This window comes from Gavialis gangeticus, unplaced genomic scaffold, assembly GCF_001723915.1.
Source record: "Gavialis gangeticus isolate Ggan-Ray unplaced genomic scaffold, GavGan_comp1, whole genome shotgun sequence".
NCBI lineage: Eukaryota > Metazoa > Chordata > Crocodylia > Gavialidae > Gavialis > Gavialis gangeticus.
Genome location: NW_017728992.1, coordinates 104769643 through 104785157, shown reverse-complemented (window position 1 = coordinate 104785157; position 15515 = coordinate 104769643). Strand labels below are relative to the sequence as shown.

Genomic DNA, 15515 nt, shown 5'->3' with positions numbered 1-15515 from the left:
GCGGAGCAGCCCGGCCATTGGCCGCGCGGCAGGAGGGAGGGGCGGGGGCGGGGCTGCGCAGAGCCGCGCACACTCTCACACACACACGCAGGCAGGGGCTGCTCGGCATTGTTGTCCCCGCGCTCCGTGCAAGGCGGGGAGGCGGCGGCGGAGGAGGAGGGAGAAAGGAGAGGAGGAGGAGGAGGAGGAGGAGGAGGCACCGGCCGCCAGCATGCAGCAGGGCTGGGGGCGCCGCGCCGGCACCTGGGCGGCTCCTTGCTGAGAGGAGCTGCCTGTCCCCGCGCAGCCCGGCGCCGGCTTCGCCTTTTGTCCGCGCAGAGCCCAGCCCAGCCCAGCCCAGCCCAGCCCGATCCCGATCCCGATCCCGATCCCGATCCCGATTCGGCCGCGGGACCCGGGGGGCTTCCGCCGAGCGCAGCCCGGGACTCGTGCCGCCCTCCCGCCTCCATGTGCCGGCTCCTGCCGCCGCCGCCGCCGTCGCTGCTGCTGCTGCTGCTCGCGGCCCTGCAGCAGGTAGGCACGGGCAGGGCAGGGCAGGGCAGGGGGACGGGGACTGGGGCTGCGGCTCTTTGTTCCCCGGCTCGCGGCAGGGGGAGCAGGTGCACGGGCAGCTCGTGTCCCGCCGCGGCCGGCGCAGGGCAGGGCAGGGCTGCGGAGTTGAGCGCTTAGTGCCCCCCCCCCCCAGGAGCCGCTTGGTGCCCCCCTAAAGGGGTTGCTGCGTGGGGCGGGGGAGGACGGGTGGGCACCTCCCCGCGGGGGTCCCTGCTCGGGCTGGGGCAGGCGGCGAGGCTGGCCTCCCGGGCTCCTGCAGGGCTGGTGCGGCAGCGGGAGCAGCAGAAGCAGAGTCACTGTCCATGGTGCAGAGCCTGGCTCCCATCTCCCCTCCCTGCTTGTGGCTTTCGCTGCCCACCCCTGCCTCCGACTTCCCCTCTCTCCCTCTGGCCGGTCCTCGGGCAGTTGTGTGCCCCCTCCCCGCCAGGGTTTGCTGGCCACAGCGGGCAAATGAGGTGCTGAAACATTGATCCCTAACAGCTGGGGGATTTTCTCTCTGGCTTAAGAGGAGCTGGGCTCGTCTGCTCCGTGCGACTGGACAACAGTGCTCCTCCTCTGGCAAACCTGCCGTCCTCTGTGGAAACTTGTTTTCCTGTGTGTCACTTCAAAAGGCCGGGTTGTTTTCTGGGCTGGTGGGCAAGGGTTGTAGCAGGGGGGATTTTCTTAACTTGGCCCATCCCCACCTGCTGTTTCTTGAGGCGAGTCTTTGTGTGGCACTGGAGTTGACTTGCCTCCCTTTCTGCTTCTGCACCCAACAGCTTTAAAGCGGGGGTCTCTGTTATTCCACCATCTCTTCACCCAGGGCTGGCTTTAAATGAAAGCCCAAACTATATATGAATGAAGGGCAGGTACTAGCTTTAATGCTTTTTTGTGTAGCCTCCTTGTTAGTGGCACATTCTGATTGGGGAATCCAATTTCTCCCTCGTTTGAGGATCAGTTGAATCAGGTTAGGATGCATTTTTGCTAGTGTCACAAAATTGGAGCTTTAGTATGAAATCAGTTTGATAAAACTGTGCCTGTATGCCAGCCTTTCATTTTTAACGGTGCTGTTCTTGTCATGAGCTGTGCTAACAATACCTTACAAGTTAGATGCATTATTAACTTTTTTTTCTATTATTGGACTTGATGCTCTTGGTTAAGAGAAGTTAATTTCTAAGAGAAAAGTCTGAAATGCTCAAGACTCACATTTACTCTTAACTTGCTTATTTTGCTATTTCAAACCCTTGTCACAAAGACAAAATGCATTATTTGCACAAGTTATTGATGACTTCTTCATTGGTGGGGTAGTGAAGCAGTTGTGATTGATTTGCTCAAAAAATAATCGGAACTAGGTAGGTGTTTGTCCTCTTAGAGGTTTGGTTTATGATTGGAAAAGTGGGATTTGGGATAGAGTTTAACCTTATTTTTTCAGCCTTTGAGATTAGAAACTGGCCCTTTGTCTTTCCTGATTAATTGTTCTATAAGCTCTGTCAGTGGGTCTGATTGTTATGCAAAAGCCTCACAGGAGACAAAAAAAGAATGAGGATAAAAGGGAGGTGGGGGGGTGGGGCACACCCTTGCCTTACTGTCAGAAACCTGAATTATTATTTTTTCTGCTGAAATTGGTGATAAGCACAAGAGTAAAGTAGACATTGAGAAATTTAAGGAATAACCAAGTGCACAGAATTCAAGCAATAAAGCGAGAGCAGTGCTGTTGACAAGAGTGAAGCTAGTATTCAAATGTTCATGGGGAGAAATATAGCAATTTTATGCTCGGGAAACGGTAGATTTTTTTTATATGTTAAAGCTTATTATGACTGTGGCAATGACATGTGACCATCATGGTGATAGACATGGTAGAAATGAGGAGATAAGTAATAATGGGCTAAAGTTCCTCTAAGGTCCAGGTCACTAGTTTGAATTCAGCTTTAGATGACAGAGAATGAAAGTTATTACTGCCTGAAGACTCTGTTGGTCTTGTTCCTAGTAAATTTATTCTTGAAAAATGGCTACAGTAAGTGGCATTGCTATTATCAGCCTCGGTAAAGAACCCAGTGATTGAATTCCTTTTGGATGGATCTACCCTGCTACGCCTACTTGTGGATTCTGTAGGTCAGTATTAACCAGTCACATGGATGAGGTGGTGTTAAGCATACCCCAGCTTTTGGGTTTTTTGTTGTGAAGGTCTTCAGGCACCAGTACTTTGGTTTTATGGTACATATAAAAAATGCTGCATTGAAAATAAACTGAATGTGATTGTGTAATCAAAGAGATCAGTTTTGAGGGCAGGTGTAACTTCAGTAACCACTATTCTTTTTTTTTTTTTCTTCATTATTGTTTGAGCTGGCGGTAAGTGAATTGAATGGACTTGGTGGAACATAAGCTCAGAAATAGAATATGTAGGTGGACTTCCCAAATTTTTAGACTGGCTGATTACTTTATTATTAGTAACATATACATTTTAAATGTTATGTAGAAAACTTGTTTGCCTGCTAGGAGCTCATTTAAAGATTTTATTTTCTGCAGCAGTTAGTGATGCTTCTAAAAACCTATAATGCAACCTGTACTTCTTGTTTAGTCTAGGTGACGGTGACATCATCAATACAACCTCAATTCTGGTTTTGTAGATAAAAAAGAAAATGTTTTCTTTTTGAAATATTGCTCTTAGATGGCAAATTGGCAGAAAAAATAAAGGCATATTTTTGCATAATAATTTAGAATCTTTAAAACTTTTTGTGTGTAGTTCTAGAAAACTATTATGTCAGATTTGGATTTGAAGTTGGCTCTTTACAGTTGAAATAATTGGGCTCATCAGAAATAGGGAAACCACTGTACCTCAGGGACCCTCTTTTGTTTTGGTTTACTGTTACGATGATGTGGCTGTACTAGCAGTATATGTGATGTTTATGCAGTATATGTGCAGGAAGCTACAGATTTGCTTCTGTAGCTTATTTATATATTTTCAATCTGCTAAAAACTTGATGTTGTTTATAAAGCCTCCTCCTACTACCACTCCTACACACATGCAACTCAGCATGTTGCTATTTTAAAATAGAGCGAATAAATACAATTCAGTTTACAATGTCATCATAAAATAGAGGGCAAAGTAGAATTATATAAAATATGTACACGAACCTAGTAAAGTGACCTCTTTTATGACTGCAATTAATTTTAAAATGGGGTGCATATCTCAAAGTGTAGTGCTCTGTTTTTTTTCTCCTGCTCCCACTCAGATTGGTGGCAAACTTGGTAACATCACTGGGAGTCCCATTAGGCCCCATCTTAACATAGTTGATTTTTCAAGTCAAGCAAGTCAAACTTATAAAGCTTTTAAATTATTAAAAAGCATATACAATTTGAAATGTAATTACCATAGAAATGTACAGTATAGATGCAAGAGTAGCTTGGGGAAGTCGGGAGTAAAGTTATTTTTACCTGACAGACGATCATGCAGAAGTGACTCATGCTCCCTCTCTTTTCCTTATCTTGTGATTTCTATGCTCATTCCTAAGTATCTCATGTGGTAGCTATGAAAAAAAATTCAGTTTGTATATACAGAGAGGAGTGTGGTAGAATATCTACCTATTACAGTATTCTTGGAGAAATTACAAGTTTAAACTTGCCTACCAGTTTTGCTATTAATCTGCCAGTTAGCTTATAAGGTACAGCATTGAAGGCTTGTATAAATGTTGCTGCAAACTTCTTATTTGTCTCATTTTTCATTATATTTTTTTATGAGAAATGTAGAATGAATATCATTTTATTTTTTGTTTCCATTCTCCTTTCGTATGTTAAATGTTAAAGCGTAGCTTGATAGAATACTTAAGATCCCAGTCTGGAAAAGGCTCATGCACATTTAACTCTGCTGATGAGTAGTTCCAGCGGGACTACTCTACATGTATAAAATTAAGACCGTGCATAATAAGAGTTTGTAGGACTGAGACCTCAAAGTGGTACTGTTAAATGACATTACTTCCAAAGGACTGCATATCGCTTGTTTCCTGTAAGGATAACTGGTCAGTCCAGATTTTATCCTTAGAATAATTTACTTTCCTTCTGTTTGTTTCCTTTTGGAGGTAATGTATTAAGTGAGTGTACATACATGATGAAAAAATATTTTTTTTAAACAAAAGTATTTAATAAAAACAGTATTATAGGTGTCTCTAGAACTAATTATATTATTTTTAAGCGCACAGGGGATGCAGTGAAGATAGGCATTTTATTGGTCTGTGCAAGCACAAGCAAAACCATAGTCTTTTCCATAAAGCTGTTACAATCTCAGGTATCTCCAGGGTGAGCATATTTTAATTTAGGAGGAAAAAAAGCTTGTCTTTCTACACATGGATAATCTTTCCAGATTCATTGGTACTAGTTGTGCATAAGCTGTCATTCCAAGAAGACAAATAGCAGATGCAGGACAGTATGAGTGGAAGGGATACTTTGTTGTAAAAACTGTTATAATGATAATAGCTCTCTCCACCTGCTTCTCAATCTAGCCCCCATTAATTGGCTGATTTAATATTGGAATATGTAGAACTGAGTCTTGAGGGACTTTTTGGAGGGAAAGGATAGTATCCTTACACATTGATGCACATCACCTCAAGGAGAGCTTATATTTGAATGCAACCAGGTACAGAAAAAAAAAATCAGTTTGTTGGTGTGTTGTGGTCTGATTTTATTTCATTTTGCACTTTCTGTATTTCTTCATAAGAAAAAGTTGTGGCAATGATGCCTAATCTGTATGATTAATAATTTGTTCTGATTCTGCATGTCTGACTGTGGATCATGGAAGTATATGTCCTGAATGAAAAGAGCAATAGTCTTTTTATTGTTAAATGATTTATGGTAAAAGATGTGGGCTCTGCAGTTTTCAAAATGGCAGGTATATCATTGCCAAATCTTTTAAGTATTTGCTTAACTTATTTTGGTCAACTTTACTAAATATTGCCTGAAACAATAACGCTCCTAAAAAAGGATCGGTATGCTTTTCTCTAGACATTCCTTGTGTATTTTAAAAATATGTTTATAGACAGCCTACTCTGGGGACTCCCTGTTTCACTATATTTATCATACAACAATAACCTCTCACCTGAAGAAATATTAAGATTTTATAATCTCCCAGTAGAGCCCCCACAGTCTTTCGTAGCTAGAAAAAACATATAGGCCTTATGTCCTGAAGGTCAATGAACAAGAAATCTTTCAGTATGTTAGCAGCTCTTCTTGTGATTAGGGGCATTATTCATAAGTAATCTGCAAAAAATCAAATTTTAAAGTTTTATTTTTCTTCATAAAGAAATTTGGAAGCACAGTTCAACTTAATGGCTTGGGTTTTATGTTCTTTTTAGCAGCATAAAGGGAGCCTCAAATTTATTCCAAAATATTGTGGTTTTTGGGTCGGGTTGTTTGTTTGTTTGTTTTTATATTTTTACACATGCATATCAGGATCTTCATTCTCTTTGGGACCTTAGCATTGCTGGAGCATCATATGTTTCAGAAGGTTCATCATGCCCAGCTCTCCCAGTTGTAGGAAAGGAGAGCTGCAACTTGGGTTACAGCCTCATGTTACATCAGATGCTTCAAGAAGGCCAAAGGTGATCTAAAGAACTGAGGCCTTGATGTTGCTCATTTAAGAAAAGAAGGAGAAATAGTGTTTTGGGGTCAGTATAACTTGGGAAGCAGTGGCTAACGGCTAAAGAATATTTAGGAAAAGCTTAATTTTTGGTTTAAGAACTGACTTCTGTTTTGAAATACCTGGCTTAATGAAGCAGAACACTGGCTTAAAGTTGAGGAAATGTTAATCAAAACCAAATTGGGGAGGATTTAGGTGTGGCTAACTGAACGACTTCTGAGAAGCTGTTCTGGACCTGAGTTCGGAAACCCCCAGCTTACAAAGCCAGAATTTGAACATGAATAATATTTATTTCACTACTCTTAAGCTAGCTGTGGAAGTTATGTCTTCACTTCACTTTCTTTGCTGGAACACTTTTGCAGCATAGTCTATTGTGCTAAGTGCTGTTTAGATCCAGAACGAAAGGTAGTCTTTACTCCAAAGATTTTATAGTCAAACTGGAAACTGTAATGAGTTGTCCTATTGAGTGAAATCTTGATTAATCTATTAAAATTAGTAGGACGGCTTCCTTTCTTTGATGGACTGCCTATCTACTGTAAGTTGAAGTACGTGCAAAAATTTTGGTAGGATTGGTACCTAGGTTTAATGCGATGTCTAGCCGTGGTTAAAAATGTAATATGTGAGGTACTAAGAAGAAAGGGTTGAAATATCCAGTTGTGTATATCATGGTTGTAGTGTTTCTTAATTCTAAACATTTGTTACTGTTTTGATGAACAAGTTTGATTATTTCAGTTTTAAAATCATTTAGGAATTGGATGCAAATATCCCTGCTTCCATACTCCACACAAAAATGATTGCTAAAACTGGAAAATAGCCCTAGTACTGTGGGTAACGTGGACACTGACTCTGTGGGTGCTCCAGGGCTCAAGCACCCACTGAAAAAAATTAGCAGACACTCTGCTCCCATGAGCCATGACCATGTGCTTTCAAATGTTAAAAAGCAAAACAAAACAAAACCACACTTTACTGGAAGAAGCAGAGCATTACTTCAGCCTGGCTCTGCAGTGTCTGTAAAGATCAGGTGCTTCAGCAGGGCTTTTTGGCACTTTTAGGGAAAGCTGATTCAGTCAGCTGTTAGATAAAAGCACCAAAAAAAGCCCTGCTAAAACACCCAATCTTTACAGATGCTGCTGTGCTGGGTTGAAGTAACATGCTGCTAGTTCTGGGCATGCGCGATGCTCAGCAAGGGAATGCACTGAGTTCAAAGTATAGTGCCAGGTTTGGGGGTTTTTTGTTTTGTTGTTTTTTTACGTCTGCAGGCACCCACCGACAAAAACCAAAGTGGTGCCTATGATGGGTATTGCTTTCATGTAAATGTGAATCACTTAAACTTATTTCACATCTTTTTTAATCATATGAATATCTATTTTTACCTGTTTATGACATATTAGTGTTGCTATTTTAATAATAGTGACTTTAGTGTTGATTACCTTCAAATAATAAAACCACCAAATGAGATTTTCTCAATAACAAGAAAAATTAAGGGTGTAGTACTGCATATGACTGTGTGCCTGTTTGAGTTTGCTAGCAATAGCATGACAACAGATGTAACAAGGCCTCGCACTGCTCTCACTGAAGTCCATAGCAAAATTTCCTGTGTGGCAGATTTACTTTTTGAGGATCCAGTCTTGCTAACATGATGTGCTGAGTGAAATGCTCCTACAGTTTTGATTCCTCCCCCCAAGAAAACATTCCCGTGCAGTATTATGGACCTAAAGGTGGCAACATTGCATAATGCTTGGAAACTAAGAAGTGGGACTAATTAGAAAGCAATTATAAATAGTTAAATTATTCCTTTTTTATTATTACTAACCTGCACAAATTGCATGAGTGAACTTAAGTCTTAATGGTCTGTAAATTGAAATCCTTAATACAATTGTTTTGGGGACAGTTCATAAACTAGAATCCTTTTAAAAAAGGGTATCAAATTGGGGTCTGGACATATCTTTAGAGGTAAGTGTTTAGGATATCAACTTCAAAGGAAATAATTCTACAGGAAAAAATCTAGACAGAGAGCTAATGCATCAGTAGTTCAGGAAAATGGGTTTTGTAAACTGCTTGATCCCCTGGTGTCAGTGTATCAAATGTGGTAGTTGAATTCACATTAGCTTTGATAACATCCGTTTAATTTACATCATTGTGCTTGATGATTGCAGTTTGCCACTTCATACCTAATCTCAGTCCTGCAATACCTAACTCATTGGGCCTGATCTGCTGCTGCCATTAACACTTGTAAATGGTAGCATTTTGCATAGTTTTCCCAGCTGTGGATGACTAAGTAAGGTGCAAGGGAGCAGAAAAAACAGGCCTGTTTTGCTTAAATATTGCTAGATTTTCAACTGCTTTGGCAAAGTTTGTCAGACCGCTAGAGGCAAATTTTCACGCTGCCTCCCTGTTCTTTCTAATAATAGCTCTGTAACTTCTATTAATACGTTTGCAAAGGTAAATTTTTCAGTAGTCTTTTCTTGTAGATGAGTATACAACTAATTTAATGCCATGCTTAAAATGTGCTAGTCGCAGGAATACCCTGTAGGTTACAACTATATATGCCCTATAGTCTTCCTTTTTTCTCCCTTATGCCTGAGTCAGGAAATTGAGAAAGGCCTGGGGGATGCTTTTCAATATCAGAGAGCTTTATATTTCTACTTCAGATAATTTTGTTTATAGAGTTGCAACATTTTAAATATGGCCACAATATTCAGAATGCCTCAACCTAACCTGATACAGCCCACGTCTTGCTATATATAGTTTTAAGGTACGCTTATTTTATTTAGAGTGCCTAACATAGGATTTTTATGTAATATTAAAATTGGAATTCTGTCTGTCTTTTGGGTTTTATTTTTAAATAATCTTTATAATAGCCTGTTTTTGGGAACAGACTACTGTCTTTTGTTTCTGGATTTAACCAAGGGGTTGCAAATAAAGGAACAAAGAAGCTTCTTTATTCATGGTCTGAAGTCTTTGTTTGAGGAGGCATTGTTTCAGTTTATAAGAGTTGTTTAGTGCACATAGATTGTTGGAAAGGCTGAAGGATTCCCAGGCACATAAGCATAGGCTTGTTAAAATCCAGTTATCTACTCAGCTGTCCATCCTGGATTTGTTTGTTTCAGGGATACTATGAAAGGCTAGTTCTTCTTTCCTTATGTTTGCTTTGAGGTTACTTCTTACAGTAGTTTAAACATTTTTTAAATAACAGAATAAGCTATAACATGATTTGAGGTGTAAAGCTGAGGAAGGAGACAGATGGAAGATCTGGTAAATCTAAAATAATTATGATCCCAAGTTTTTAAAGAAACTAAATGTCATTGTTACTTATAAATCTTAACACATACTTGACTGTCCTTTCAGTGCAGCTCCCTCTGTTTCCAGTCTCCTATTACATATTTCTTCGTCTTCCACTTTTTGTTTTTAAGCCTATTTCTTTTCTATGAAATGCAAGATCATTTAAGTAATTGTACTTAGCTGAGGTGCCCTTTATGTTGCAATTAAATCCAGTCCACAGTAGAAAGTTAATTGGAGGCAAACACACTTGACAACTAGAAGCCCTCTTACAGGTGCTTCCCCTAATGAAAGGTTCTATCTCATAAATGGATAGTAGACTAATTAAAAAACCATATTGGAGTATGCTGACAGGTGTACTGTTTTGGTACAGCTCTTGAAATGAACTGGGATTAAGTAGATGTCGGCTCAGTTGAGCACTTAAACAGCTTCCTTAGTAAATGGTAAAATGTACTGGAAGTTGAAATGTTAACACAGGTATACTCCAATGAAAAGGAGACCATGGTAAACTTACTTCCCCGTTCAGAGAAAGGGCCTCCAAGATGCTAATATGCATAGGTATGGTTAGAGTCCTATAAAACCTTCTGAGTGAAGTCAATATCTTATTCTTCTGTCGTTGCAGACATGGCTTCTTTCATTTTATGTGCACGTACATATAACAAAGTGACCAGTAGGATCTAGACTCAGAAAAGGACTTGGGCATTGGAACACTAAATATCACAATGCCTCTCTTTTCAGGTGCTTGACTTTGGTCTTCATGAGAATTTAGGTTTCTAATCCCATTGAAATTACTGGAATTAGATGATTTAATACTTTGAGGATTTGGGTCCTAGCTGCTCGTGGGATCCCTAGATCTGGTTATAGATGTAGCTAAATTGCTTGTATGTTGCATGGGGCAGTGGCTGGGCAGGAGGTGTTTGGGTGTTTCAGAATTTGGTTATTTCAGTGATTCATAGTGGCCAACTTCTGACCCACAAGATGCCTAGAGTAGCCATGAGGAAGTGCAGAAGGCACAACTGTTTTGCATTTTACTTTTCTTGAGGGTTTACACACCTAACTGGGCTGTAAGGAAGTGGCTACAACAGTTGGGATTCACAGCCCCACTCCCGTCTTGAGTTAAGAACCTAAGTTTCTTTCACCAACTGGGGAGGGATCATTCCTTCCCCTGCCCATGTATTTCTCAGTAGTTAATACTTTCCCAGGAAGTGGGAGACATGGGTTCCTGTGCCTGAGTGGGGCTTGCACCCCTTTGTCCCAAATTGCAGCTGAATGCCCTAATTTCTAGGCTCTTCTGTGATATGGGGCATTTCCCTATTTTGTTTTGAAACTGTGCCACCTTATCTGATGACTGTTTAATGTTAAATATATGAGCAGCCTTGGGGCTGCAGAGCAAACTCTTGCCCCATCTCCCTTCTTATTCCTTGAGCTAGAGCAGGGGTAGCCAAGCTGTGGCATGCGGGTAGCATTTGTGTGGCACTTGTCCTATCAAAGAAGGGACAAGCAGCACAGCAGCAGATCGGAAAGGAAGTACAACGTAGAGCAGCAAATGGGGTGGGGAGCACAGATCAGGAAGGAGAAAGCACTGCAGCAGATCAGGCAGGGGAAGAAACTGGGAGTGGCACTCAGGGAAGGAACAGGACTAGTTTGTGGCACACATGCTGATAAGGTTGATTCTCACTGGGCTAGCATTATGCTTTTTCTTTTTTTTTTTTCTTTTGTTTGTTTTGGTCCCCCCTATGGCCCAAGGAATCCCAAATTCTGCTTTTGAAAAATGGTCATCTGGCTTCAGCAGGAGGGGTGGGACTTGTTTTTCTCAGTTTGGAAGAGTCCATTGCTTGATGTTCTCTATTAAGAAGTGGGAAATGTGTGTTTGAGCACCCTTAAGCAAAGGAAAGAAATTAAACCTAAGCCTCTCCATGGGTGAGTAGTTTAACTGCAGGGGTTGTGAGGAGAGGGGGCTCCTCCTTTCTCTTTCAGCCATGCTTTTGTGGTTGTAGTGGATGCATTTTTGTAGTGTGCTTGTTTTAGTAGCTGAACTGAATCTATTCAGTGTGCTTACTTGACTAGACCCCTAAAGGGAGAAAAGGAGAGAAGCTCCTAATTTTAAGGATCCCTGTTTGAGTTGACTTTGAGAGATGAATCCAAATACTAAGCCTTCCTAGGATGGATTAAGTTCTGGGCATGTGCATAAGCAGAAATGTACTGTCAAAAATGTAGGTGTCTAGACTTAGCACAAGAGAATTGTGCTCTTGGTGTTAGGTGGAAGGTATATGTTCAAATGCTTTTGTGGATCTGGGCCTAAGAGCTTACAGAAAGTGTGAAAGCTTTCAGCTACACATGTTTAGCTTGTTCCATGTAAACTTGAGTAGTGCTTTTTGTATCACTAAAATAAAAAAAAAAAACCCAGCCAAATGAAAGCTTATGCTAGATGGAATGCTTTGTGGTGTCTGATGACTGTGCCACAAGTTAACTTTTAAAACTTGCTTGAAATCAAAGGAGAAACCTGTAGAATGTTTAAGAAATGAGGAGGTTTCCGGTGTTCATTTTAAATGATCTTACTTTCAAAAAAGTGAAATTCTACTTAATTTGGGGCAAGAATGTTGTTTATATTTCAAAGAGTAAACTTCTCTGATTCGGTTGCTAACCTGTTGCTTTACACCAATTTAATAAGGAGCTACTAGTTTAACATTTCTTCCACATAAGATGGTGTTGGAAGTATTTGGCTTAATGTAATACCTGTTTCAGTTATTATACATAGGTTCTGTTGTAAAAATGTTGCTTTTTCTATATATAAAAAAAAATATTTACCCATTGAGCTAATGCAGACTTGTACAAAAGTACCCACAGCTGAATACGCTCATCAGTGGTTAGATCTTTCTTCTCAAATATATTTATCGAGTGTATTTATCTATGGAAAAAGTTTGTGATCAGTTTTATGCAAGGTTTATTTCCAGTGGAAGGAATATTTTTTGTTCCCTCTCCGATTCGTCTTTGTAGTCAATGACTGTTTTATGAAATGTTCAGTTGTTAGAAGAATCAAGATGTGTATTATTTAGATCTTACTAGACAAGTGGGATTTGTTCCTTCCATGTCAGTTATCAAAAAGATTAACCCTTTGCCCTCTGAGTTCTCATTGTAGCCATTTAGAAACAAAGAGGTTGTTTGTATACGAAAGTAGCAAAATGGGGGTGTATGCCAAGCGGAATGTTCCTCCGCTGAATGGGTTTGCAAATATTACATAAATTTTATCTTGCATTTCAGGCACCAATAAAAGCAACTTGTGAAGGCATCTTATGCAAGACTGGATTTTCTGAAGATGTTTACAATGCAGTCATATCAAGGAGTGTACACGAAGGACAGTCTCTTCTCAATGGTATTTATAAAAAGATGTTCCCGGTGTTTCATTTCTTGGGGGTTGGTTTGTTTGTTTTTAATTTATTATGTTTTCTAGCACTGGTCTGGAGTGTGTGATTTTTTTTTTTTTTGTTTTTGTTTTTGTTTTTGTTTTAAATGCTTTTTCTTTCATCTGTGTTGAATAATAGTTTGTTTCTTTGTTTATGCAAAATACTGCCATGGGACTTCAAGGAAAATTTGTTGACTTTAAAAAACATGTAACCCTCCCACTGGCAAGAACTTGAAAATACTTGAGTTCTAGCAAACCTTCCCTTGAATCTCCCTGGCATGTGCTTCTCAGCATAGAATTCATGTTTGGCTGCATTTCTTAATATATTATCTCTCAATAATTGCTTTATTAACATGTCACCAGCCTGTATTGAGCAGTCATTGGGGAGTATGGAAAAAGATTACTTTATTTTCCACTTGGTGACCTATGTAAAGACTGCAGTTATACCTGTTGCTTAGTGTTCAGGATGACACTGAAGACTTTTCCCTACCATTCCTTTGAGGCATCCAGTGTTCTCAACTTGGGTCAGAAAAGGTGCAGAAAAAGCCGAGCCGTGGACTTGCACTGTGTGCACTAATCAATGGAATTTGCAGTTGTGTGGATTTAAGGGGAGCATGATGTATCCCTTTAAGAGATGTAGTAGTGTGCATGTTCTTCCTGAGCACTGGGACATGTGGAAGGCACTCTCCTGGGTAGTGTGGCTCTGCTTTGCCCTAGTGCATATCTATGCCAAAATGGCATGGTGCCCAGACTGAATCTAACAAAGTCCTGATCGAGCAGTGAACTCTGCAGAAACACGGATGCAGAGTTCTTCATCTACATGCAGAATCCAACTGAAGCCATTTGGGCTCTACATAAGCACAGGGATCCTCAGGATTGGAGACTCAATATCCAGTTCTTTGTGTTTCTCTTCCAGCTTTTTCTTTTTAGCATTCAAGCTAGTGTATTTGCTGAGACATTATTAGTATGCAGAATTACTCCCAAATAGATGCATTTTAGTGGAGTTGTAATTATCCCTAGAAATCTAATATTTAAGAAACGTGTTAATTTTGCTCTTTTTAAGTGAGTATCAAAGAAATTGCTTTCCAGCTAATTTTAGAAGTGGTGGAGCTGACCAAGGAAATTGGTTTCAGGCAGTTTCACATACATCTTAAATTAGGACTAATTTAATTTCATTCTTTGTTTCTCTTCCATATCAATATGGCTATGCAGATCAAACCATTTAAATAAAGAGACCTTTTAAGTTAAGCTGCAAAACAAATGGATTCTTGGGACCAAAAGCTTTGCTTTTGATTTAACTTACTATATGTAATTATCTCCTTTTAATTTATATTTTTACAAACTTGCTTTGTGGTGTTAAAAGTATCATGGGAACTTGAATGAAGGAAGAATTGATCACCTTTAGAGTATTAGAACTTGAGTTGTTACTCTTCTGTTTCACTTCAAGCAAGTATATGCTGTTCATTACAGATTTATGTATTGATTTATTAAAAAGTAGAAGCTTAGGAATTATTGAAATAATTGAAAAAATGTTTTGGTACTAGTCTGGCAACTGGCTATCAGTAAGAAGGTTTTGTCTTTTGTCTTTTTTTGCTTTTCCTTCTCCTTCTCTTCCTATGCATGAATTAATGTTTTACAGTAGTACCCAGAAACTCCAGAAATAGAAACTATGAAGTCTACTCTGCTTACGTCATTCTCATCCTGTGCTAGTCAGTCTCCATGGACAGACTTTTTTCTCTTTTAACATTTCCAGTGAGGTTTTTGCTCTTTATGATGATATTTTTAATGGCTTTGAAGTGAATACCAGCTGTTTACTAAGACTTGAGCTTAGGTACCCAAGTAATTTTTGTGTAGGTCATCTGATTACAATGACTCTGTTATTACCCTAAACTAGTCTTGATCAGTAGTTCTCTGTTGGTTTGAACTCAGACAGTAGGCAGGATAGAGTTGTACCTTACAAACTGACTAAATTGGAAATGCATAAGTTTTCATAAGGAATAGTGTGCTTTGTCAGATGCTAGGAATGGACTGTCTGCATTGTATCATACAGTCATAGGACTTTCCTACTCATTAGCTGTCCCCATAATATTTCATTATTTTTTCACTGAATATAATGTGTGAAGTAATATAGCTGATCTTCTCTTGAAAGACATTACAAATACAACGCATAGTAGTGTTCTTGTAGCCATGATGGTTGTTGAATCATCTGTATACTTGGGAGAGATTTCCATTTCAGTTGTTAATTTTTTGCTCCCAAGCCAGTCTTCTAAAGGTTTTGTGTAGGTTTCCCTGAAGGACAAGGAATGTGAGGTTAGAGATGGAACAACTTTTCTGTAGAAAGTGTTCTTCCACTAGGCAATGTTTTTTTGTGGGGGAGGTTTTTTTCTGTCCTTTACCATTTTTCTGCAAGAGTCATTCTGGAGCATAGGAGCTATGTTAGCTTACTAGGTTAGTTTCCATGAGGCCACTGGTACACAAAATGAGACATAATACATTTGGTGATAAGCACTGTAGGATGTATATATTCTGATAGTTTTGCTGTATGGAGTTTTGTTTGAAGTGATGGTGGAAATATGTTGCCTGGCTTGGCATTTGCTGTTTAGGCAGGTTCTTATTCTGGTTGGTGCTTATTGATTAGCATAGAGTTTGCTTCTGTTGATGGGTTTGGCAATG

General features: G+C 39.8%; 1 protein-coding gene across 2 annotated transcripts in view; it reads left to right on the top strand.

Annotated features, from left to right (window-relative positions):
• The first annotated feature begins 160 nt into the window (after positions 1-160).
• The window catches only part of CDH2 (cadherin 2), a 233239-nt gene continuing 217884 nt past the window's right edge, over positions 161-15515 (top strand). The window contains exons 1-3 of one of the 2 annotated variants that reach the window (XM_019526575.1): positions 161-330; positions 370-513; positions 12701-12812. In XM_019526575.1, coding sequence (XP_019382120.1) covers positions 448-513; positions 12701-12812 — 178 coding nt within the window. In that variant the 5' untranslated portion in view covers positions 161-330; positions 370-447. Of the gene's footprint in view, positions 334-369; positions 514-12700; positions 12813-15515 lie in introns of both variants that reach the window. The other variant, XM_019526567.1, reaches the window with a different exon arrangement.